Raw genomic sequence first — 25,136 nt, 5'->3', positions numbered from 1 at the left:
ACACAAGTCTGGTTCATCCTTGGGAGCAATTTCCAAACGCCTGAAGGTACCACGTTCATCGGTACAAACAATAGTACACAAGTATAAACACCATAGGACCACGCAGCCGTCATACCGCTCAGGAAGGAGACGCGCTCTGGTTCCTAGAGATTAACGTACTTTGGTGCGAAAAGTGCAAATCAATCACAGAACAACAGCAAAGGACCTTGTGACAATCCTGGAGGAAACAGGTACAAAAGTATCTATATCCACAGTAAAACGAGTCCTATATCGACATAACCTGAAAGGCCGCTCAGCAAGGAAGAAGCAACTGCTCCAAAACCGCCATAAAAATGCCAGTCTACGGTTTGCAACTACACATGGGGACAAAGATTGTACTTTTTGGAGAAATGTCCTCTGGTCTGAAGAAACAAAAATAGAACTGTTTGGCCATAATGACCATCGTTATGTTTGAAGGAGAAAGGGGGAGGCTTGCAAGCCGAAGAACACCATCCCAACCGTGAAGCACAGGGGTGTCAGCATCATGTTGTGAGGGTGCTTTGCTGCAAGAGGGACTGGTGCACTTCACAAAATAAATGGCATCATGAGGAGTGAAAATTATGTGGATATATTGAAGCAACATCTCAAGACATCAGTCAGGAAGGTAAAGCTTGGTTCCAAATGGGTCTTCCAAATGGACAATGACCCCAAGCGTACTTCCAAAGTTGTGGCAAAATGGCTTAAGGACAGCTAAGTCAAGGTATTGGAGTGGCCATCACAAAGCCCTGACCTCAATCCTATAGAACATTTGTGGGCAGAACTGAAAAAGTGTGTGTGAGCGAGGAGGCCTAGAATCCTGACTTGGTTACACCAGCTCTGTCAGGAAGAATGGGCCAAAATTCACCCAATTTGTTGTGGGAAGTTTGTGGAAGGCTACCCAAGTTAAACAATTTAAAGGCAATACTACCAAATACTAATTGAGTGTATGTAAACTTCTGACCCACTGGGAATGTGATAAAAGCTGAAATAAATCATTCTTTCTAATATTATTCATTCTTAAAATAAAGTGGTGATCCTACCTGACCTAAGACAGGGAATCTTTACTAGGATTAAATGTCAGGAATTGTGAAAAACTGAGTTTAAATATATTTGGCTATGTGTTCAACTGTAATTAACGGTCAATTACCGTGAGACCAACAGTTATTTACTTGACAATCACCGGCTGACAATTTTGTGACCGTCTCAGCTCTAGTTGTGGTCAGTTGTTATGTGGTCAGTAGTTGTATGGTTGTGGTCAGTAGTTGTTCCGCAGCAATGTTCCAACATCTTGTGAAAAGCCTTCCAAGAATAGTAGAGGCTGTAATAGCAGCAAAGGGGGGACCAACTCCATATTAATGTCCATGATTTTGGAATTAGATTTTTCGACAAGCAGCTGCCCACATACTTTTGGTACTGTAGTGTACACACACACACACACACACACACACACACACACACACACACACACACACACACACACACACACACACACACACACACACACACACACACACACACACACACAAAGTTTGTATTTATTAGGTTTAACAAAAGGGGAAAAGTTAAGGTAATTGTTGAAAGAAATAGGTTGCAACTTGAAATACGTTTATTAGTAATGAAATATAACAGTTGTAATTGAATCATACTGTATATTTGGTATCAACAACTGAGAAAACCTTAATTTTTACAGTGCAGGGAGACCAACATTGTATTAATTAAACATAGGGAGTCAGCCTGCACCTACAGTGCCTTCAGAAGATATTCACACCACTTGAATTTTTCCACATTTTGTTGTTAGAAAGTGAGATTAAAATGGATATAATTGCCATTTTTTTGTCAACAATCTACACAAAATATTTTGTCAAAGTGGAAGAAAAATTCTAACATTGGTAAAAAAAACAACAACTACTGAGTCAATACATATTAGAAGTGACTTTGGCAGCGATTTAAAGCTGTGAGTCTTTCTGGGTAAGTCTCTAAGAGCACAAAAAGGGAATTACTTTGCCAATTATTTTTGCAGTATTACTTTAGTGCTTTGCTGCAAACAGGATGCATGTTTTTGACTATTTTTATTCTGTACAAGCTTCCTTCTTTTCACTCTGGCAGTTAGGTTAGTTTTTATCAGATAGGTGTGGAGCCCGGTCTGGTCAGCTGCTGCAATAACCATCTGTGACAAGGACCGATTTAGTTATGCGTGCTAAGATGCAGTTCTGCACGCTACTGTTGTACTGCACCGTTATTTGAACCGGTAAAGGAATTGGGCCACCCCATGGCACTACAAACACTGAGGTAAAACAAGCTGCTTGTCGTGAGGTGAGGAAGGGAGAGGAATGGTGATTATCAGAGTGAGTTCAGGTGTGGTGAGTTGGCAGGAGAGGGGGCATGTCCAGAAAGTAATTATGGAATTCATGAGATGGCATGATCCTTCAGAACACTCTGTATCTTGGCCCCTAACACAGACACACGTGCACACATATCGGGAAGCACGTACATACACACACAGACTTTTTTCTCATCACTACAAGTGGATGTAAGTGTATGGCTTCAAACGAACTCCGTGCTGTGCTATTACTATACAATGATCACTTTGAGAGTATCACTTAAAAGGGATAGGAATGGATGACATGTATCAGTGTTAACAATGTTCTTTATGTCATTGAACATTTGTTTTATGTTGTTGAAATTGCTGAAGGATCATAGTTGTTGAGCTTTCCAGCTACCATATTATTTATATTACCATAGACTTACACGAAACAGACCAATCTGTGGATGACTCTTATACACTTACAGCTACAATGAGTCTGTCTAATGTTGGCTTGCTACGTCGGGTCTGGGAAAGCTAGCCATGATACATGTACAGCGAATCAATACCAGACTCCCCTGTGGACTTTCCGGTCCTGGAGCTCTTGGCTGTCGGCTAGTCTGTATCGTTTATCGCCTGCTTGAGCAGCTACAGAATGTAATTAGGAGAAATTGAGGAAGATGGCGCCTATAGGAAATATACCAGCGATTTGTCATGACATTAAGTCTGTATAGGCTAAGTTACTTCTAAAGAGTAGTCAACTGCTCTGTGGAGTCTAAAATACATTTTAGCTGACTTTCTTAGGTATGTCCCTGTTGCCAATGCCATATAGCATACTATAGCTGTGACATGATGGCAAAGTCACAGTACAGGAACATGTCGATTCAGAGTTTACTTCAAACAGTCCACTGAGACACCCAACACTCTCTTCCCACTCTTCTGCATTCACTCCATTTCCTCCTCATATCTGGTCCATGACTGTGCATGCAAGTCTGCCTCAGTTGTGCAATGGCCGACCACAGAGCTAACTACAGCCATCTCTGAGTTCCTGAGGGCCAGAGAAGACCAATGAGCCATGGAGGGGAACGTGTACAGAATCCATATGAGGAACTTCATTATTCCTCCTCCTCAGACCTCACCCCTCATCTAGTCAAGTCTCAAAACTGTACTAGTCAAGTAGGGTTTGAACTAGTGCGGAGATCTGAGGAGGAAGAATGAAAACATTCCTCATATAGATTCCCTAAAAGTGGAATGTTCGCTCACCTGTGGATACAGGCAGCACTAGGCATAGATATAAAATGTACAGCACAGACAATGAAAGTATAAGGGTAGCTGGTTATTTTGTGTCGTTTCATGGATTCAAATATGACCAATGAATTTAGCACTACTTTCGCAATGGAAATTGCAGTCTTCTATCTCCATCAAGGCTGTGCTCAATTCAGAATTTTGGAACTCATGAGTTGAAATTCAAAGTGCCACCCCACAGGATGTAGAATTTAAGTTTCTGTGCAATTCAAAGAAATTCCACTGAGTCATAGAACATAGAGTTTCATTGAATCTGACGTCACACTTCCAGATCCCAAAGAATAAATATAAATTTTCTCTGGTAACAATGTTCATAATCTTTAACCTTAGTGTTTAGAATAGCCAATTATATTTCCACTTCTCATTTAATTTGTTTGGCTACTTTTTGAAGGCTTTAGGGTAAACTTGAGAGTTAAGCTAATGCATTCTGGGAAATGTATCCATATTGAACTAAATGTAAGTGATTCATTAAATATAATTAACAATATACGCATACAGGTTCTGTTTTCCTTGATCATTCATTTTAAGAGTTTGTCCTGAAAATCAATCAGTTGATCAATATTTTATATGCATGTAACATGTTTTCTGTTTTATGTACAAAATGTACTGTATATTTATATTAGCTACAACTAAGATATACTAAATCAAAATATGAACGCAACATGCAACAATTTAATTGATTTTACAGAGTTAAAGTTCATATGAGGAAATCAGTCAATTGAAATAAATAAATTAGGCCATAATCTATAGATTTTACATGACTGGGAATAAAGATATGCATCTGTTGGTCACAGATACCTTTAAAAAAAATGGCCCTCACTATGGACCTCAGGATCTGGTCACTGTATTTTTGTGCATTCAAATTGCTACTGATAAAATGCAATTGTGTTTGTTGTCCGTAGCTCATGCCTCCCCATACCATAACCCCACTGCCATCATGAGGCACTTCACAAAGTTGACAAACCGCTTGCCTACACGACGCCATACTGCCAAATTCTCTAAAACAATGTTGAAGTTTGTTTATGGTAGAGATATTAACATTACATTCTCTGTCAACAGCTCTGGTGGACATTCCTGTAGTCAGCATGCCAATTGCATGCTCCCTCAAAACTTGAGACATCTGTAGCATTGTGTCACGTGACAAAACTACACATTTGTAAGTGGCCTTTTGTCCCCAGCACAAGGTGCACCTGTGTAATGATCATGCCATTTAGTCAGCTTCTTGATATGCCACACCTGTCAGGTGGATGGATTATCTTGGCAAAGGAGAAATGCTCACTAACATGGATGTAAACACATTTTTGCACACAATTGGATAGAAATAACACTTTATGCATATGAAAAATATTTTATTTCAGCTCATGAAACATAGGGCCAACACTTTACATTTTGCACTGCACTGCCTGTCAGTAGTGTCTTGTATCCTGAAGGGCAGACACGGACCTCCGGTGTTGCCACTATTGGGCTGTCAATGCAGCGTCAGTTTGACAGGAAGCAGAACACTTGTTTGATGAGATAGAGAGAGACTTGCTCGCTGAAGCATGTAAAGGGTGTGTGGGTGCTGTATGTAGTGTAAAATGTGTACATGATATGTATAAGTGTAAAGGAAAAGGTAATATACTGTAGGTGACACAATTGTATGCAATGCGCTGCAGAAAAATGCAATTTTAAAATGTGATGTTTAGCTCTCTCTAGTGGTCATGTTGAAACTTTGGAATTTCACAAATGTATTGTAGTGTATTGTGGGTTAATAAGAGACAATATGGCTAACAGCTAACCGCTTACAGTAATTTGGAAAACAGACAACCACAGAACTAAACTGAATATGATTGTTGAATTTATCAAGTTCCTCTCATCTCCTGTAATTTTGGCTACACCAGCATTTGTGGCTATTTAGTTTCAAGCAGCATGTGATTTATTATATGCATACTTGCAATGGGTGTTCTGCAAATAACCTACATCTTCCATTGGTTTTATATTACACAGTTACAACAGTTTCGAAATGAACTACATTAGTTGGAAAAATGTGATATATTTTTGCAATACATCACAAATGGAAAAAGCACATCAACTGAAGCTTAGTTTAAACCTGACTCTTGATCAATCAAATGTATGTATTTATACAACCCCACAGAGCAAGCAATGCAGATGTCGAAATGTTCCCACACTATGGTGACAAAGAGCAAGCAACGCAGATGTAGAAGCACCTCCACAAAACGGTGACAAATCCATCCTCTTGGTTGGATGAGAGCAGAATGGGCGGAGCTGCTATGTGTTGCCTTGGAGGCAGGGACAGGCTGCTTCCCAGTCCTTGATGAAGGAACAAAGGTCTTTTGTGCGTTCAATTAATAAAGCCTTTCTGCAGAAAGATTCAATTGCTTGACTTTTCAGCGCTCTGATGCTCATCTACAAAGTTGACATTCTATATTCACTCAAGCAGTGGCGGTTGAAATCCAAACCAACTGTCCTCTATCTCACAGCAGTCCAGTCCTTTGAGACCATGAAGGACTCTGAGCCACAGCAACTCCTCTTGGCCAAATCCTGACTCTGACATACAAAGGGAAACTGATTAATCGGCTTCGCTTGAAGGCCTAGTTGAGTGCTGATTGCCATCATTACGGCAATTGCCAGATCCCATTTCACTCTATTATAGCGCTTCCACTGGCTGAGCCCACTGGCAGTGCCCACAGTCCCCTTCATGGGACACTTACCAACAGGAAGCGTGCGTCAGGGTTGATTTGAGGTACAGGGAGAGAGGCGATACTTGGGATTTTAGCTGTGCCTGGGACAGGACTCCCCCCCCCCCCCCCCTTCCCAAAGTGGAGATGGCTCAGTTCAGCTTTCGATTGGTTGTAATTAAAAAATACCAAACAAACAACAAAAGGAATAGTTACATACTAAAATCATCTACTCAATTACTCACTACTTAAAATCTGTATTAATCATCGCTGCCATCTAATGCAAAAGGAGGGTTGGGAATAATTCCAGCTGCAAGAACAGTAGGTCTATTGTGATACAGTCAGGGTTGAAGGTACTGGCATATGGTATGGTACGACATGACTGCATATCAGCCCATGGAAAAAAATAGAGAATTGACTGGAAACCGGGTGGTATACGCTCCAAATTGCTTTGTGGTTTGAGGAGAACACTTTTTTGTCAAGGCGGGGATGATTGGCCTAGACGCTCACGGACAAGGCAGAGATGAGTTGCCGAGACAGAGCTCGTATGTGTTTTGTAACTGATGTCTCTTCCCATTCATCAAATTGCTGTTGCACAGTGCAGTGTTGGGGTTTGGATTACAGACCTCTACATGCTTTGTAAGTAGGAAAACCTGCAAAATCTTGTTCTCCCCACTGTATGTATATGGATATATGTATTTACCAAAAAAATATATGGGGGATTGGAAATGATGCAGACAAATACATTGATGGAAGCAACAATCTTTCTGCAATATTAAGGTGATCTACCCCTAATAGAAAAAAAAGGAAAAAAGAAACCCCTTAGCCCCTTCTCCCAGTATAACCTGAAGGAGACAAAATAAGCACCAGTTTAATGAATGTCAGTCTTTCCGCTTCAGTTTAATAACATTGAACCTAATGGTGATGTATTTACTCTCAATTGAATTAAATCATTTTAGAATTTTGTAATATTATTTAAATCTTGTATTTAAACGCATAGACTGTAGGGGAAACTGCTGGTTAGAAGAACAAAGCTTACCCCACTGATCCGTTTCTTGGATGATGGGGAAAACAAAATAATGAACAACATTACATTCCATAATGGGGGGAGCAAGATTGGCAGCCAAATATAAAACAATGTATGTCAGTATTACTGCTCCCATGCAACTTACATACTCGATACATTTGAGAAGGAGGCGAGGAGAAATGATGCACGGAATCAAGGAAAGATTCATTGGGATTGCATGTCTTCTCTCTCCGTTTTTTTCCAGTTACCTCTCCTTTCCCTTTTTTTTTACCTGGTTTTCTCCCAGGCTCACTGAATAAAATGAAAATGTGGTAAACATGGATGATTATGGGCCAGTTCTTTGGGCCAGCTATATACAATCAATGCATGGATCACACCCAGACAAACCTAGCTACTGTGTTTCAATACTATTCCATTGTATTTCTAATTTTAAATGGTTAGTTGAGTGTCAATTGCAAATGCAAGCAACTGCTTTTTGGGTGATGCACATACAGCTTGTTTCGTTGGGCCTGTGAAATAAGTTCCAAGTGTGGAACACTGTGAAACAGGATAAAACACACTGAATGTACAAAACATTGCCGCATTTAGACCCTTCTCAGCTAGTTAGCAAACGTTACATTAGTGAATAAGGGGGAAACACTAGCTAGCTTTACCACACTGTGTTAGTAGCTACATTTTACTTACTAAAATAGATATAGCTTGTTATGAGAAATGTGGAATTTAGTTTGAATGTTTTGAATATAAATCTTTGCTAAATCTATTCACGAAAACTCAAACGAAAAATGTAAATAGTAGGTGTCTGTGGTGATGTCCTTTGCAATAGTTTTCTGTGCTAGCTAGCTAACATTACATCTGGAAAATGTACGTAAATTATTCATATTTCCTTTTACATTCTGTGTTGTCTGTATTTCTCATAAGTGAGGTATGTTTGTAAATGCTTTATACATGGAACAATAGAAATGACAGTACATTGACTGCATATAATTTATATATAGATCTTTAATGTTAGTGTTATAGATCAGCGACAAACTGCACAGTTAATTACCATGAAGTCCTTAGGTATAAATGCTTTAAGAATGGAAAATGGAACGCTATAGGCTATATATAAGCCTAGTTTTCTAAATGCGGTTTGACCTTTTGGCATATTCACTAACACTGGTATGGCAGTGCAGAACAGCCATAATGATGAATACGCTGTCATTTTTATCTATTAAGATACCTAAATATGAGCTCTTGCATAGCATGACATGAATGCATTATGTAGATATGCTATGTATATGTTTCATTAACTTTTAAAAATGCGGTTGGGACCTGTTATAACAAGTTCATGAAATGCTTATAGACGTATAATAAATGCGTTATGGATATGTGGTCAACGTAAATCGTTACCAGAATTTCTCCAGAGCCTTGATATCATTGGTTTGCACTTACAGACTGCCCTCTTCAATTCAAACCACAGGTTTTTAATGGGGTTCAAGTGCCAATGCTGTTTAACTCCAGGCGGTGATATGGTCAGTCAGTGATATGGTCAGTTATGGGGTCATCTCAGTCTCAGGACTTGAACCCTATTTTATTGAGCATCCAATATAGCTTGAATTATTTATTTTACACATCATTTTTTGATCATCTTTATCATGGGTGCCAATCATTTTTTCGACCTGACTGTATATATTGTAAAACTATTTTGTATCTAGGACTAGTTCAGACTTTTTTTTGTTGTCAAATTAGCACCTTTGAAAGCCCCTTTAATATGATTTTAGAGCGAGACAACAATCTTGATAAATGTGATCGTCTGATAGGTTGAAACTTTGAAGTGAACCCAGGTTGTCTGGACACGACAAAACTGTGTTAGCCTGCTTTGTGTGTTTGCATGTACGTATTTCAGTCAATATTTTGGCGTGTGATTTGGCTTGGCTCTGCTTAACCTTGCACCGACCTGATAATGTGACACTGCTTTCCCCACTGGACTGGAGGAATATATTTTTGCCGGTCTTGGCCGGCATATGAGGTACATTCTGTTCCATTTGATTTGTGTGTGTGTCGAACACATGCGCGTATGTGGCTGTGTGTACGTGTGTTTGCATGCCAGGACTTGAAGACCTGTAAAGACAGCATACCAACATAACCCTGTCTCATTACATGTGTCCACCACTATCGGCCTGGGTCCTGAAGAACTGGCCGTAAGATTCACTTGTTCCCTTCTACAATGGCATTGTGGAATCTTTTATAGTTCAATGAAGAAGCAGCAGACTGACTAACAGAATGGTTTGGCCTGAATTGTCTGTGAACAGTTTACGCTTTAATCCAGTGAGTGTTGATGGACCTCATTCCTTATTGACTGTCTATAGTGATACCAAAGGGACCTTTGCTAGAAGCAGGGATACACAATGCCTTCAGAAAGTATTCACACCCCTTGACTTTTTCCATATTTTGTTGTTACAAAGTGGGGTTAAAATGGGTTCAATTGTCATTGTTGGTCAACAATCTACCAAAATATTCTAATGTAATGAAACATTTGAAAATTGTGAAAGATTTATGAAAAGAAAAACACTAATATATCTTGATTAGGTAAGTATTCGCCCCCTGAGACAATACATGTTAGAAATACCTTTTGTAGCGATTGCAGTTGTGAGTCTCTAAGAGCTTTGCACACCTGGATTGTACAATATTTGGCCATTATTCTTTAAGAAATTCAGGTTAGTTGTTGATCATTGCTATAAAGCCATTTTCATGTCTTGCCATAGATTTTCAAGCTGATTTAAGTCAAAACATTTAAGTCAGGAACATTCAATATTGTCTTAGTAAGCAACTCCAGTGTAGATGAGGCCTTGTGTTTTAGGTTATTGTCCTGCTGAAAGGTGAATTGGTCTCCCAGTGTCTGTTGGAAAGAGGACTGAACCAGGTTTTCCTCTAGAATGTAGCATGTGCTTAGCTGTATTCCATTTATCAATATCCTAAAAAAACTCCCTAGTCCTTGGCAATGACAAGCATACCCATAACATGATGCAGCCACCATGCTTGAAAATATGAAGAGTGATGTGATGTGATGGATTTGCTCCAAACATAACGCTTTGTATTGTTGCAAACCGGATGTTCAAAATGTTCTGGAATATTTTATTCTGAACAGGATTCCTTCTTTTCACGCAATCATTTAGGTAAGTATTCTGGCGTAACTACAATGTTGTTGATCCATCCACATTTTTATCACAACCATTCAACACTGTTTAAAATCACAATTGGCCTCATGGTGAAATCCCTGAGCAGTTTCCTTCCTCTCCAGCAACTGAGCCTGTATTTTTGTAGTGACTGGGTGTATTAATACATCATCCAAAGCCTAATTAATAACTTCACCATTCTTTACACATCTACCAATTGGTGCCCTTTCTTTGTGAAGCATTGTCTTTGTGGTTGAATGTGTGCTTGAAATTCACTATCTGACTAAGGGACCATACAATTATCTGTATGTGTGGGGTACAGAGATGGGCTAGAGTCGATACAACTTACAGTGAGCTCCAAAAGGATTGGGACAGTGTCATGTTTTGTTGTTTTGGCTCTGTATTCCAACACTTTCGATTTGAAATAATACAATGACCATGAGATTAAAGTGCAGACTGTCACTGTAACGGCCGTTGGCGGCGGAAGAAGGTGAGGACCAAGGTGCAGCGTGGTATGTGTCCATATTTATTAAATGAACACGGAAATAACAAAATAACAAAGAGAAACGACCGAAAACAGTTCTGGCTGGTGCAGACACACAGCAGAAAACAGAAAACAATCACCCACGAAACACAATAGAAAACAGGCTACCTAAATATGGTTCTCAATCAGGGACAACGATTGACAGCTGCCTCTGATTGAGAACCACACCAGGCCAAACACAGAAACAGCAAATCATAGAAAAACTAACATAGACAACCCGCCCAACTCACGCCCTGACCATACTAAAACAAAGACATAACAAAATAACTAAGGTCAGAACATGACAGTCACCTTTAATTTGAGGGTATTTTCATCCATATCTGGTGAATCGTTTAGAGATTTTTGTACATAGTCCCCCCATTTTAGGGGACCAAAAGTATTGGGACAAATTCACTTATGTGTGTTAAAGTAGTCAAAGATTTTGTATTTGGTCCCATATTCCTAGCAGGAAATGATTACATCAAACTTGTGACTACAAACTTGTTGGATGCATTTGCTGTTTGTTTTGGTTGTGTTTCAGAATTTTTTTCCCCAATATAAATGATTGGTAAATAATGTATTGTGTCATTTTGGAGTCACTGTCATTGTAAATAAGAATAGAGTATGGTAGCATGTGAATGTACCATGATTACGGATAGTCCTGAATGAATCGTGAATAATGATGAGTGAGAAAGTAACAGACGCACAAATATCATACCCCCAAGATATGCTAACCTCTAACCATTGCAATAACTGGGCAGGTTAGCATTTTTCGGGGTATGTTATTTGTGCATCTGTAACTTACTCAATTATCTAAACTTTTGACTACTTTAATACACATACGTGCATTTGTCCCAATACTTTTGGTCCCATCAAATGGGGGGACTACAGTTGTAAGTTTACATACACCTTAGCCAAATACATTTAAACTCAGTTTTTCACAATTCCTGACATTTAATCCAAGTAAAAATGCCCTGTCTTAGGTCAGTTAGGATCTCTACTTTATTTTAAGAATGTGAAATGTCAGAATAATAGTAGAGAGAATGATTTATTTCAGCTTTTATTTCTTTCATCACATTCCCAGTGGGTCAGAAGTTTACATACACTCAATTAGTATTTGGTAGCATTGCCTTTAAATTGTTTTACTTGGGTCAAATGTTTTGGGTAGCCTCCCACAAGCATCCCACAATAAGTTGGGTGAATTTTGGCCCATTCCTCCTGACAGAGCTGGTGTAAAGCTGAGTCAGGTTTGTAGGCCTCCTTGCTCACACACGCTTTTTCAGTTCTGCCCACACATTTTCTATGGGATTGAGGTCAGGACTTTGTGATGGCCACTCCAATACCTTGACTTTGTTGTCCTTAAGCCATTTTGCCACAACTTTGGAAGTATGCTTAGGGTTATTGTCTATTTGGTAGACCCATTTGCAACCAAGCTTTAACTTCCTGACTGATGTCTTGAGATGTTCCTTCAATATATCCACATAATATTCCTTCCTCATGATGCCATCTATTTTGTGAAGTGCACCAGACCCTCCTGCAGCAAGCACCCCCACAACATGATGCTGCCACCCCCGTGCTTCACGTTTAGGATGGTGTTCTTCGGTTTGCAAGCCTCCCCATTTTCTCTCCAAACATAACGATGGTCATTATGGCCAAACAGTTCTATTTTTGTTTCATCAGACCAGAGGACATTTCTCCAAAAAGTACGGTCTTTGTCCCCATATGCAGTCGCAAAACATAGTCTGTCTTTTTTATGGCGGTTTTGGAGCAGTGGCCTTACTAAGCGGCCTTTCAGGTTATGCCAATATAGGACTCGTTTTTCTCTGGATATAGATACTTTTGTACCTGTTTCCTCCAGCATCTTCACAAGGTCCTTTGCTGTTGTTCTGTACCCAAGTACATTCATCTCTAGGAGACAGAACACATCTCTTTCCTGAGCGGTATGACGACTGCGTTGTCCCATGGTGTTTATACTTGCATATTATTGTTTGTACAGATGAACGTGGTACATTCAGGCATTTGTAAATTGCTCCCATGGATGAACCAGAATTGTGGAGGTCATGGCTGATTTCTTTTGATTTTCCCATGATGTCAAGCAAAGAGGCACTGAGTTTGAAGGTAGGCCTTGAAATATATCCACAGGCACACCTCCAATTGACTCAAATTATGTCAATTAGCCTATCAGAAGCTTCTAAAGCCATGACATCATTTTCTGGAATTTTCCAAGCTGTTTAAAGGCACATTCAACTTAAGTGTATGTAAACTTCTGACCCGCTGGAATTGTGATACAGTAAATTTTAAGTGAAATAATCTATCTGTTAAAAATGGTTGGAAAAATTACTTGTATTTAATACCAGAGCTATTGATGTGATCCTTTCTGATTAGGCAGCTTAGACAAGTGGCAGAATGCACTGATTGAAGCGAACAGTTGCACTAATGTTTTAACTAACGGTTCAAAAAGACGAGCTGGAAAATGTTTGCTCCTAATGTTGGAAAGTTGGATGTGCACCGTGCAGCCATTTCGCTGTCATCTACTTTGAAAAGGTCAGGAGTTGGAGCCAGCGAAACTGGAGGTTGTGGTTTTTCAGATCTCTGTTTGTGTTTTCCATTGGCAATGATACGATTCTTGAAATATAATGAAAAAAAGGTTGAAGTAATTTGCCATGTTTGGAAGTTGTTTATGGAAGATGTTTCGTCCGTTATTTTCTGGCATTGGGCTGTTCGTGGTTACAGTACAAGATGTATCTGTTTGAACTAATCCATTTTCAAAATGGCCTCCAGGGATGTAGCAAATTTCCCTGTGAAATCTGCGGTAGGAAAGCCAGTGAACAAGGTTGAAGGCAGAGGAGTTGACCTGATGCACCATGACCACATGACTCAGCATAAAAATCCAATTAAAACATTTTGTCAGAAGTCTTATGGCCCATATAATGTATCCATTTTCCTAGTCAGGTCACATGGTTATAAAAGCTCTGGGCCCTACTTACAAACCCCTAAACCCCTCTTTCCCTCTCAGATATGAATGAGTGTGAGGAGACCAACGGTGGCTGTGAGACTTTGCGCTGCAACACCATTGGCAGCTTCTACTGCAAGTGTCCACTCGGCCAGGTGCTCAGGGAGGACGGCAAGACCTGCCAAGGTGAGTGCTGTCACGCGGTGATGTCACCTGTCACCTCACACTGGTCCCAGAAGCATCTGTGAATTCAAGCCTGCAGTATGACTTAAAGGAATAGTTCACCCAAATTGCAAAATTACATATCGATTTCCTCACCCTGTAAGCAGTTTGTAATTTTGCAATTTGGGTGATCTTTCCCTTTAAAACAGAATGGTAAGGGTTCACAGAATTAACAAAGAATACTGTATGGCAGGGGTAGGCAAGTAAATTCAGCCTCAGGCCTCTATTTGTCAGATGCGGATGATCGGGGGGCCGGAACGTAATTATAATAATATGTTCAAGATGAAAGGTTCTCCTCACCATAGCTTTAGCCACGTCATTAGTGCTTAGTTGTGGTGGTCTGTCTGATCTCAGCCAACCTTTTTGACGAATAGGAAGTGATTGCACAAAGCAGTGTTATTACAAGGGGATCTCTGTAATTAGTGTGTAGCGTTAATCTGCCATACATGCATGGTTGTCTTTGTGCCCTGATTCATTGCATACATGTATACTAAAAAGGATGCAAAGTTGATGTTGTTGAATCTTTTCAGGGATTCTGAAATTTTTTGACTCAAAAACATTTGCCAGGTAAAATCTATGGAGAATATCCTTTAGTCCTTTGGCGTATCTAGCAACATGGTAGTTTAGTGTCTAGCTAGCTACCTTCAAACCACACTAATTAACTCACCGACACACAGAGCCCCACAGTGAGTAGAGCTGGAGCAGAGGATCACACATGTACACTGTCTGATGCAACACATTTTGTTAGTCATTTTACCCTCACAAATATTTCCTCTTCGTCTTCAGTGTCAAATCCAGAGGCACTCGACAACGCTAATAAAACAACATTCCAGAGGACATTTAATTCATGCCTTGGAGAGAGTCCTCAAGTTAGTTTGTAATTTAATAAAGTATATATTCAACCTCTCACATATCCATCGGAAATAAATGAATGACTCTTTTAATCCTTTGAATGTTTATCGCACAACTTCTTGACACAAAGAATTCACTGTTGTTTTTACTTTTTGTCCAAAAGTGTTGGTCCCCTTGGGAGCTACATATTCTTCGGTCATGGCAATGATAGCTATTTTCTCTATTACACTAGGAATCCCAACAGCCGCCTATTGAAATGAAAAGAAGAGGCAGATGTTTGGAAAGTCATTAAGAATGAAGAATGTCCTGTCCGGTTTACATTAAGTCTTGGCTTTTCCCGGGTTGAAAGAACTGCTATGTTTTCTTTCCTTGGCCTCATTATTCATAAGAAGCCTCCAGGAGCTGTGTCCATGCCGTGCTGTATTACAGTAAGCAGGAGTGTAGGTGTGTAGATGTGTAACGTATGCACGAGCATGTTGGGAAAAATCTATGCTGAGCCGCAGAAATGTAGTGGTGCTACAATGATTCTGTGTGTGTATGTGTGTGTTTGCGTGCATGTTTGTGTGTGTTTGCATGTCCATGTGTGTGTTTGTGCTTGGTGCTCATGTGTGTCCTATTTAAGTCCAGACCTTTTGGCCTGAGGACAGTACCTATAAAAGACAGGAACAATTCATCCCAAGAGTCTCACTGCCATGGAAAAGACAGAGGATCCCTGAGGCAAAGCCAACATAAAATGCTCTCACTTCAAAGCAGGCCTTTAGCCTAGTCAATGGAGGTGCGTTCAGGAAAGTATGAACCACTGTAATGTGAACAGCCCAATCTCTTTCTAATCATGTCCGACTGGCTGCTGAACAATGTCTAAGGTGTCGCAGAGTGTCTGGTTTGTATCATAGACTTATGGCACAGGTACACGAGCCAAGTATTTTTTGTGGTACTGTACGGTATCCATATTAGGACAGCCTCAGGATGTGAGACATGACTGATACACCCCCACTGTGGTGGATGCTGCCTGCATGCTACATACGCAGCATCATCAACACAGCAACGTTTGAGGCTTGTGTGCCTGGATCGTCTTTTTACAGAGGTTATAATAGCCTTATAAAAATATATATTTTGTACACAATAAAGAAAATGTATTACGGGTAAACATCTAAATATTTCTCCCAGTGTTTATGAAAGCTCAGAATGCTTATATTCTTGATCTGACAGTTTTAATCGTATGTGACTATTTGTGAATGAGTGGAATCATCAACGGTGGTTTATTCGTAATGATTTCCTCTGTCCCCCGGATTTGCCTCACATATGTTATTTTTTAGCAGCACATTCACCACTCACTCAAACAGCAAAGTCCACCCTCTTGCAGTTCATGCCGAGGGCCTGATACGTGAAATGAACTACCCCAGAATTACCCCAGGTTGAGACTAGAGTGCAGTGTGTTCGCAAGATGCCGGACAAAAGGCAATTTTAGAACCGTCCCACAACTCCTGCTTTGTCTACAGACATCCCCCAAACAAACAATGCAGGAGGAATGTAGGAGGAAGCATATAGGAGGATGCAGAGGAGACAGATAGAGAAGCATCATTATTAATGCCTCGGAATACAAATTTGAATGGTATGGAATTTGAAGAAAAGAGATATCTATGTAAAGAGATTATGATTTTATGCAATTCATCGTTACAACTGACTGAACAAAAATCAAATTGTATTGGTTGCATACACATATTTTGCAGATGTTATTGCGGGTGTAGCAAAATGCTTGTGTTTCTAGCTCCAACAGTGCAGTAATATCTTATAATACACAACGATATACAGTCGCTACACAGTAGCGACTATACAGTGTCTTTTTTGATTGTTTTTTTCTGTTCTCCACATGACATTTTAAAGTGTTTTAAATGTATAGAAATGCAGTAAATGAGCTTCAACTTTAAAATTGTTTTACTTCAGGCTCTGTCATTCTATAGATGAGCTCACGTATGGCTTGCTTGGCACATCACTTGACCACACTATTACCGTGCTATTTCCCTCACTCAGCTGAAGTTGGCTATTCCCTCGCTGCTCCCATCCATGCACAGCAGTAGATGATTTAAATACATCAAGAACAGCCCTTGCAAATCCCACAATGCCTTTAATGTCCAAAATGACATTAACGTGTTGATTTATGTTGGGCTTATATCAATATACTTTGGATAAAGTTGATCGAGTCCATCATGTGAATAAATATGAGTTTTTAACAGTTTCATGTGTTGAAATGCTTTTATTGTGGTGTAATTCAATATCTTATGAACGTTCCTGTGTGGTTCAGTTGTTCGTGTTTCTCCGCTTCGAACTGTGCTTCTGTCATTGCATCTGAGGATGGAAGAAGGAGGGAGGGACATGGAGGAGGAGTGTGGACCTGTGTTCGGTGAATGGAGAGAGAGGAAGGGAGAATGAGAACAAGAGGAGGAGGAGGGATGAGGGAGGGTCTCCAACTAAAAGAGAGAAACATGCAGCATGTCTGTCAAAGCTGAGAGGAGAGAGTTAGATAGAGGAAATGCTGCCTGAAATAACAAAGAAAATTACTTACTATACTTAAACCCAGAGAGTCAACTGGTGCGGTCATCATACCTCCTTTGGGATACTATCAACAGCTTGGTACAAGTTCTACTATTCTATCTACAAATCTTCTAACTTCCAAGCTTAGTTATCTGTAGATACTTATCTCACACTTTCAGTGCTGTTAAGACCATGGCATCCCTAGGATGGGTCGTGGTGGTTCTAGTGGGCTTTTGGAGCCAGCTAAGCCCAGGTCAGGGAGCTAATAACGGGCCTGGCAGATACCGCTACCAGCGCAGGAACTGCTACACCTGCTTCTATGGATACAATGGCTACAACACGGGGCACATGAAAGGTGCAGGTGAGTGAGAAGTATGTGCTGTGTGCACAGTGCTCTACCATAGTACAGTATATCAGTCCCCGTTGTGAGCAAGATCATGTCATATCTGTCATCGTGTGTAGAATATGACATTCGACTTTGTCACTTGAACGTCCTGGAATGCAAGGGAACCTGTAGTTTTTATTGATTATATCTAAGAGATTATAATTCTGAATCAAGGCTTCTGTGTCTACTGACATCTGACATGTAGACACATTACCTCTGTGTGTGTGTGTGTGTGTGTGTGTGTGTGTGTGTGTGTGTGTGTGTGTGTGTGTGTGTGTGTGTGTGTGTGTGTGTTTGTTTGTTACAAATACAATGCAATGCAACTTCATTGTCCTATATAGGGCTGTAACCTACATTAATGGCTTAACCTGCATTTATTTGCATGTTTAAAATGGTAATGTGTGAGTGGAGTAATGGGACACGTATAAAGTACTTTGAAAGCAGTAGGGATCAGGATACACTGGTGCTGCAGTTAAGGGGAATATACTGGAAGATGAGCTCTATGAGCCCTGTGTAGAAATGAAAGCGAGCGGGACAGAGAGAGCGAGAGAGACCATGCAAGTCTATATCGAGGTTGGCCATCTTGATTACAGAGAGAATTACAAAATACAGGTACAGTGAAATGGTTACTTGCATAGTGGAGTCTTCTATTTAGACATGTAGCTAACTAACTAGCTAGCTAAACAATGAACCATAATCTTAACTCATAACTTTTCTACCCTGTTTGAATCTACAGGTAGCTAAAGCTAACCAACCAGGTTTAATGTTAGCTAGCTAGCTAACATTAGGCTATAACTAGCAATGCAAGTGGTTCTGAGATACAAATAATATTACTACACAGATGATACACATAACTTTAGCCAGTGAGCCAGCCAGCTAACGTTAGCTAGCTAGCTAACAGTATGCTTTAACTTGAAATGAAAATAACTTTCTGACAAAATTAGAAACGTATGATATCTGAAAATATAGCTAGCTAGACTCTCTTAACGGTATACATGGATGAACGCTTCTCCCTCTCTGTCACGGATGCCATGGTTGCCTTTAGTTTGAAGATGTAATCCAGAGACAGGAGTTCTTTACAACAGCCTTCTCTGTGTTCTCTTTTCAACTCCCTCCACATATTTGCAATCAAAATGCCTGAATTTTCTCCATCTCCTTAGCTATCATACTCTGCTTCTACCGGGCATTCCACAGATTTCAAAACTCGGTCCTCCAGAAAGTGGAGAGCATTAGCAACACTTTTGCAGTTCTTCATGATATCGTTAAAAAAGGCTGCTTTAGAAAGAATTACCAACATATACTGAGCAGCTCATGTTATAGACAGAAGCGTGCTACATAGCACACCAATTCAAACTCATCTCTCGGCATGTCCAGCCCATCCCCATCCATTCTCAGCCAATCATGGCTAGCGGGAAGGTTCCTGTCTTTTCTGCTAAACCATCTCGGCTCGTAATTTAACAATTTTATTCGGATTTACAGATGGCATACAAGTTTGCTATTACGGCACATTGAAGTTCATACGTTCCAGAAGGCATTTCTACCAAATGACGCATTTTGATTAAAAAAAATAGCTCATTCAAATACCTCTCCTGTGAAGTAGTGACGCTCGACATATGCCTAGTTTCCTGAAATGAGTCACATATACAGTGCCTTGCGAAAGTATTCGGCCCCCTTGAACTTTGCGACCTTTTGCCACATTTCAGGCTTCAAACATAAAGATATAAAACTGTATTTTTTTGTGAAGAATCAACAACAAGTGGGACACAATCATGAAGTGGAACGACATTTATTGGATATTTCAAACTTTTTTAACAAATCAAAAACTGAAAAATTGGGCGTGCAAAATTATTCAGCCCCTTTACTTTCAGTGCAGCAAACTCTCTCCAGAAGTTCAGTGAGGATCTCTGAATGATCCAATGTTGACATAAATGACTAATGATGATAAATACAATCCACCTGTGTGTAATCAAGTCTCCATATAAATGCACCTGCACTGTGATAGTCTCAGAGGTCCGTTAAAAGTGCAGAGAGCATCATGAAGAACAAGGAACACACCAGGCAGGTCCGAGATACTGTTGTGAAGAAGTTTTGGATACAAAAAGATTTCCCAAGCTTTAAACATCCCAAGGAGCACTGTGCAAGCGATAATATTGTAATGGAAGGAGTATCAGACCACTGCAAATCTACCAAGGCCTGACCGTCCCTCTAAACTTTCAGCTCATACAAGGAGAAGACTGATCAGATATGCAGCCAAGAGGCCCATGATCACTCTGGATGAACTGCAGAGATCTACAGCTGAGGTGGGAGACTCTGTCCATAGGACAACAATCAGTCGTATATTGCACAAATCTGGCCTTTATGGAAGAGTGGCAAGAAGAAAGCCATTTCTTAAAGATATCCATAAAAAGTGTCGTTTAAAGTTTGCCACAAGCCATCTGGGAGACACACCAAACATGTGGAAGAAGGTGCACTGGTCAGATGAAACCAAAATGGAACTTTTTGGCAACAATGCAAAACGTTATGTTTGGCGTAAAAGCAACACAGCTGAACACACCATCCCCACTGTCAAACATGGTGGTGGCAGCATCATGGTTTGGGCCTGCTTTTCTTCAGCAGGGACAGGGAAGATGGTTAACATTGATGGGGAGATGGATGGAGCCAAATACAGGACCATTCTGGAAGAAAACCTGATGGAGTCTGCAAAAGACCTGAGACTGGGACGGAGATTTGTCTTCCAACAAGACAATGATCCAAAACATAAAGCAAAATCTACAATGGAATGGTTCAAAAATAAACATATCCAGGTGTTAGAATGGCCAAGTCAAAGTCCAGACCTGAATCCATTCGAGAATCTGTGGAAATAACTGAAAACTGCTGTTCACAAATGCTCTCCATCCAACCTCACTGAGCTCGAGCTGTTTTGCAAGGAGGAATGGGAAAAAATGTCAGTCTCTCGATGTGCCAAACTGATAGAGACATACCCCAAGCGACTTACAGCTGTAATCGCAGCAAAAGGTGGCGCTACAAAGTATTAACTTAAGGGGGCTGAATAATTTTGCACGCCCAATTTTTCAGTTTTTGATTTGTTCAAAAAGTTTGAAATATCCAATAAATGTCGTTCCACTTCATGATTGTGTCCCACTTGTTGTTGATTCTTCACAAAAAAATACAGTTTTATATCTTTATGTTTGAAGCCTGAAATGTGGCAAAAGGTCGCAAAGTTCAATGGGGCCGAATACTTTCGCAAGGCACTGTAATTCCATTTACTGACACCTGAAGCCTCCACTCTTCAACTCAATATTTTATAACAATAAAACAAGGAAGTGAATTGTTGGAGCCAAATTCCCTTACTTTCAGTCTCATGATAAATGTTAACTAGAATCACGAAATATTGACGTATTGAATATAATTATGAATATTGCATTTAGAATTATGGAGTATGATTGATGGAATCATGTTTTTGAGTTTTCTATTACGTTATCATGGGTATTTGAAAGCAGTATGGAGCCTCACCTGGGCACACCCCTTTTTCCCTTGTTCCCCTTCCCTATACCTATTTAGTGGTATGGTATTATGGCTAAGCTAGGCCCCAGTTATGGAGGGGTGACATACAGTTTTTGACTACTACTACTACTACTACATGTTTAAATCAGATTGCTTATGCTTTGATCATGGATCGACTATAGCCTATGAAATTACCGTTGTTTGGAAACGTGAAACCTTTTGTTTGGAGAATCATTTTTTGTTTTTATACAATCAAGGCTTGTGAGACTCTCCTTTTTTGGTTGCTTTGGAAGCGGGTCTGACTGTGGCATCACATACCTGTAGCCTCAAGGCAAGTTTTGAATTGGATTACATATTGCCTTTATAACAATGTTTTACAGCTGTCAAAGCTTCATCCTCCTAAATTGGAAAAATCAACGGATACATTTTGGGAAGGTGATGGGATGGCCGTCATGGAAAAAAGGAAAGGAAAAACCATGTCCTTGGATGCTTTAAGCAAGTATGGTGTGTTTTTTGCTACGGCCACACTCAGAATACAGAGGAAATCGTATGACTTACATGAAAAAGCAAATTCTCCGACACAAAATCCCAGTGTCGGCACCCTAACTCTAGATGGTGTAACCCGCGTCAGCATCAGGGGAGGGTGATGCGAGAGTGTGAGCTGTATGTCTTAGATTAGAGATTATAAACTTCCTGGCATAGTCAATCTGCAGATGCAGCAGTTTCTCTGTTGTTTCTTTGACTTGATGAATTCCTGGGATCCTCCTGATTTATGACAGTTGGACTTTGTTGCTTTTTTTATGTGTCTTATCATTGTCCAGTAAGAGTATGGCAAGCACAGGAAGATCCTGGCATCAGATCACACATGCCGATGCATGGACACAGGCAAGAACACACGCACCCATGCACACACATTTATGTGCAAACGTACACACACACACAAACACATGCACACACGTACACATACATTCACACACACATATGCCAATATTACTTCCCAAAACCAAGGTTCTGCTGCACTCCATACTCCTAATCTTTAAACACTGAGTGATTGAACCACAGAAGACCACAGTCTTGTAACCACCAAGATACATACTCTATCATCTCAGCCAAGTGTGTTCATGGTTCCAGTTTCAATCATGTTGATGCTGGCTGGAAGTGTGAGAGCGACCCTAAGGCAGCTGTTTAGGACATTACAATTGTGTTTTGTTGTGCTAGTCTGTGTGAATTTCATGGCTGTTAATGAGAGTTCAATGAGCAGTGAATGACTGTGAGGTCAGGGAGAGAAGTTGGTCAGAGCAACAGGGGCCAGAGGCTGATTTCCTTGACGGATTGCTCACTTGCTGCAGTTGTTCTTTCTCAATTCAATAAAAAAAAAGGCTTTTATTGGCTTGGGAAACATATACATTGCCAAAGCAGGTGAAATAAACAATCAGAAATTAACAGTAAACATTACACTCATGAAAGTTTCAAAGGAATAGAGACATTTTAAATGTTATATTATGGCTATGTACAGTACAGTGCTGTAACAATGTGCAAATAGTTGAAGTACAAAAGGTTCTTGTGCTGACGTTGCTTCCAGAGGCAGTTTGGAACTCGGTAGTGAGTGTTGCAACCGGCCTACGCGCTTCAGCACTCAGTGGTCCAGTTCTGTGAGCTTGTGTGGACTGCCACTTCGTGGTTGAGCCGTTGTTGCTCCTTGACATTTCCACTTCACAATAACAACACTTACAGTTGACTGAAGCAGCTCTAGCAGGGCAGAAATTTGACAAACTGACTTGTTGGAAAGGCGGTGCCACGTTGAAAGTCACTGAGCTCTTCAGTACGGCCATTCTACTGCTAATGTTTGTCTATAGAGATTGCATGGCTGTGTGGTCGATTTTACACATCTGACAGCAATGGGGGTGGCTGAAATATCCAAATCCATTCATTTGAAGGGTGTCCACATACTTTTTTGTGTATTTTCCTTTTTCATCTGTGCTATGACTAAAGTACTGGGTTTTTTCATGTCGGGTCATGTGAATTGGAAACACTCGGTACTGCTTGCCATGCGGTAGCAGAGAGAACAGTCTATGACTTGGGTGGCTGGAGTTTTTTTTTAACCATTTTTAGGGTCTTCCTATGACACCGCCTGGTATAAAATTCCTGGATAGTAGGTAGCTCGGCCCCAGTGATGTACTGGGCCGTAAGCAATACTCTCTGTAGCGCCTTGCGGTCGGATGCCAAGCAGTTGCCATACCAAGATGTGATGCAGCCAGTCAAGATGCTCTCAATGGTGCAGCTGTAGAACTTTGAGGATCTGAGGCCCATAACAAATCCTTTCAGCTTCCTAAGCGAGAAGAGGTGTTGTCGTGCCCTCTTCACAACTGTGTTGGTGTGTGTAGATCATGATGGATCCTTAGTGATGTCGACACTGAGGAACTTGAAGCTTTTGACCCGTTCCACTACAGCCCCGTCGATGTGAATGGGTGCGTGCTCTGCCCTTTGTTTCCTATAGTCCGCGATCATTTCCTTTGTCGTAATGACATTGAGGTAGAGGTTTTTGAGAGGTTGTTGGCCCACCAGAGGTTGGTTCAACCTGAGCACTCACCGTAGGAACTGATTGCCTGTAAAATCCATATATTCAATCACTAAATCAAGTACTTTCAAAATGTTAATTGAAAATAATACCCCCCTTTTCATGAAGTAGATTTTACGGCATGTCACTCATTCTACTGCGCTCTATTCTAACCAAACCTGCATTACCAGTTCATATCAGTAGGTATCACTATGCACTGGCTTGTAGAAAAAAACTGATGATAGCTGCCTCTCTCTGTATTTGTGAACATTATGGTCAATTCTCTCTTTCTGCATTAGCCATCCATCTGTTATGGTTGAACAAATGTGTTCATATTGTTTGTGTAAACTGCTCTGTGGCAGAATTGGTAGGTTTTTTACTTTTAAGACAGTGACATGTGCGCCACCAACGATAGTGATTAATCACCTGTAGTGGAAATACAATTATATTACTGGAACATTACTGGACTAACATTTTTACATTTTCATTTTTAGACATTTAGCAGGTCTTATCCATACATTTTCATGCTTTCTTCATACTAGTCCCCCATGTTGACTGACTAACCTCTTCAGGAACTTCAGTCTCCCTTGACCTTGGGTAGCAGCAGGAGATCATTTCATCTTCTTTATCCTGTGCCAAACACATTTATTCAAGTCTAAATTGTGAACGTTAGCGGCTGGCTGCATGATTGCATCAACCTAGTTAGCTAATGTTAGCTCGCTAGCTAGCTATTTAGCTAGGCTACTCTAAAGCTAATGTTAGTCGTTTTCTTAGCTAGCTATAGATTAGAACATTCTAGCTAGTTTTAGAGGATGACTGCTTTTATTAACTGCTTTTATTAACACACCTTGTTTTCCATGAACATGTGTGTTCACTCTCTCATGAGGCAAGCAAACAAGCAGACAGGAGAGGAGGGTTTCCACTAAATCACAGCCACAAAGTCAGATTCTACTGACGGGAGAGGAGTGTGAGCGAAGAAAGAAATCAAGTTAAACAACAAGGTGTTTGTGCAGCTAAACTAGTTGTTAAGAGGTGTGGTTGATGAGGCTCTGTAGGCTGTAGCTAGGAGACCACTGTGACTGACAAGTGAATTCACCTGTCGCAGTGAGCGTGGGGGTTACCA

At 40.4% G+C, this 25,136-nt stretch overlaps 1 protein-coding gene across 1 annotated transcript in view; it reads left to right on the top strand.

The window, feature by feature from the left end:
• The first annotated feature begins 17,465 nt into the window (after positions 1 to 17,465).
• LOC110491041 (uncharacterized) overlaps positions 17,466 to 25,136 on the top strand; it is a 110,159-nt gene continuing 102,488 nt past the window's right edge. The window contains exon 1 of the mRNA XM_090202577.1: positions 17,466 to 17,928. Within this exon, the coding sequence (XP_090058703.1) occupies positions 17,760 to 17,928 (169 nt within the window). The 5' untranslated portion in view covers positions 17,466 to 17,759. The remainder of the gene's footprint in view (positions 17,929 to 25,136) is intronic.

Source organism: Oncorhynchus mykiss, chromosome 16 (genome assembly GCF_057628025.1).
Source record: "Oncorhynchus mykiss isolate SJ-2025 chromosome 16, ASM5762802v1, whole genome shotgun sequence".
In the NCBI taxonomy this organism is placed as follows: Eukaryota; Metazoa; Chordata; class Actinopteri; order Salmoniformes; family Salmonidae; genus Oncorhynchus; species Oncorhynchus mykiss.
The sequence above is the reverse complement of the archived record's forward strand: the minus strand, read 5'-3'. Positions and strand labels throughout refer to the sequence as shown.